The 2,317-nt window shown below is 42.6% G+C and overlaps 1 gene segment (V, D, J or C); it reads right to left on the bottom strand.

Moving 5' to 3' along the window:
• Positions 1–375: 375 nt before the first annotated feature.
• On the bottom strand, positions 376–735 carry LOC123521855. The segment is given in 1 exon segment: positions 376–735. A coding segment is annotated over 1 exon segment (360 nt).
• Between the last annotated feature and the right edge of the window lie 1,582 nt (positions 736–2,317).

The raw sequence follows: 2,317 nt of genomic DNA, 5'->3' as shown, positions 1-2,317 counted from the left end.
ATCTCGTTAGATACAAATCTCCAAGTCTCCCTGAGTTTCATCTGGACCCGGATCCCGAGGACCACCCGGCAGAATCATTTTCCTCCACAAAAAAACAGGCTGATTTATCTGAAGAATGATTTCTTGTTATAACACAACTCTTTAAATGTAGGAAATTTCAAGGATAGGCATAGCATGGTAATTTATATAGAGAGATTCTTTGAGAGAAAATGAGAGATGGAGAAGAATGCCAATATCACAACAGGAAAGCAGCTCTGAACCTCCATCTGCACCTGCTCCTGGACCTGAGGTCTGTGCTCTGTGGGTCCTGAGCGCCCCCTGGTGGCCTGTTTCCTCCTTGCAGGGGAGGTTTGTGCCCCTGGGTTCAATCTGATTTCACCTGGCTGTGATGGTAGCAACACAGAAATACAAAGGTGTCTCCTCCAATTGCAGGCTGTTCATATGCAGATACAGCATGTTCTCGGAGTTGTCTTTGGAGATAGTGAATCGACCCTTCACAGAGTCTTTGTAGTATGTACCACCACCGCCGGTACTAATACTTGAGACCCACTCCAGGTCCTTCCCTGGAACCTGGTGGACACAGATCATGTCATAGCTTCTGAAGGGCAATCTAGAGGATGCACAGGAGAATATCAGAGACCCCTCAGGCTGCCTCAAGTCACCCCCATACTCCACTAGCTGCACCTCACTCTGGACATCTGCAGAGATATCCTTGGAGGGAAAATCATCAAACATATTCACCTTGTCTCTCACTCAACATCCAGGCACACAAACTTGTTCTTGATTTTTAAAAATCACCTGTTAAAATAGCAGAAAGGACAAACCCCTTTCAGCACAGACTCCAGGCTGTCTACCTTGTGCTCAGTCCTGATCACTGAGTGGGGACTCCTGAGAATCCAGGAGCACTTCCAGAGCTGCAGGGTTGGGGCTGCGTTGGCTTTCATCAGCAGAGGGAGGGGTGGATTTGCCTACTCTCCTACTACATAGCAATAAATGAAGTTGCATGACTTCTGAGATATGTGTGTTCTGTTCCTAGAACAGATCTGAGTGCTTTAGGTGTTTGTGAAGGGCACAAGGACAATAACCTTAGTAACATGTTTTATATGACTGTTCTATGCTGCCTTCTCCCAGCCTCCTTTCACAGTGATGCATGGCAATGACCTGCACAGCATTGGAGCTCAGCGTTCAATGAATCTGACTTTAATAGGGTCACTGGGGATGTGTATTAAAGACATCAGGGTAGGGTGCATAGTGTTTGAATGCACCACTCCATAGTATACCGACTCATAGCTGATATAAGAGGATCTAGAGACAGAATGGGGCGAGGGGCACAATGTCTGTGAGCTTTACAAATCCTTGTCCAACCCCTTGAAGCTGTACCTGGATATACATACACCTGGAGATACAGACCTGAGGCATGTTATCAGATAAAGCATTCCAAAACGTTCCCGTTTCAATTCCCGAGCTACTCACCTCAGAGAGCTGCCCCAGGAAGATGAAGAAACGGACATATTCTTGGGAACGAGTCCCATGATTCCAAGGTATGTTTTCCAGAATGAGTAAGAACTAAAATAATACATCATGAGACTCTATCTGGTGGGCTGATACTGAGAGTTACCTTTGTAATGAAGTTAAAAAAGGGTTTATCTGGGATGAGAATGTTGGCTGTTTCCCAAGAGAATACAGTCCTGTCCATGACTTCTCTATTCACCAAGGCCAAGGTCCAGTTTTTCCAGGATACAGAAAGTGATGAGGAAGATGGTTGAGGAGATAGACATGGCTCAGGATTGAAGATGACCTTAGGAATAAAAGCAGTGATCTTCTACACTCAGTGATTTATATATTTATAAGGCACTCACAGCAAATGCAAGGACATTTTAATTCAGATACACATTTTATCTTCTGCATGAGATTATGGTAACATTATTAGATATTTAGAAGTTTGAAGATAAGCAAAATCTAGCAGTCTTATTGAATTAACCCAAAGTATCTCCAATTGAATGTTTGCTATAAGTAGGAAAGATTTTTGTAAGTCACTGAAAAGGAACAGATTTTCTTCAACAACTACACTGCTATGTCTACTCAAGAGTCACTGTAGTGTAGAAAGAGTACATGACACCCTAAATCAATTTACCTCTGACATAGGAAGATATTTCTTATACATAATGTCATCATAAATAATGTTATTTATACCTAATCATATTTTTTAGCAAGTCTTATACTGAAACGTGTGAAATTGCTCATTTAAGGTTGTGTGTCACTAGATACTTGGAATCTTGCTGATACTCTACAATAAATTAGTAGCAAAGCCACCAGA

Source organism: Echinops telfairi, unplaced genomic scaffold (assembly GCF_000313985.2).
Source record: "Echinops telfairi isolate 266 unplaced genomic scaffold, ASM31398v2 ScPeMD7_93;HRSCAF=357, whole genome shotgun sequence".
In the NCBI taxonomy this organism is placed as follows: Eukaryota; Metazoa; Chordata; class Mammalia; order Afrosoricida; family Tenrecidae; genus Echinops; species Echinops telfairi.
Note: the sequence above shows the minus strand (reverse complement) of the source record. Positions and strands in the feature narration are given on the sequence as shown.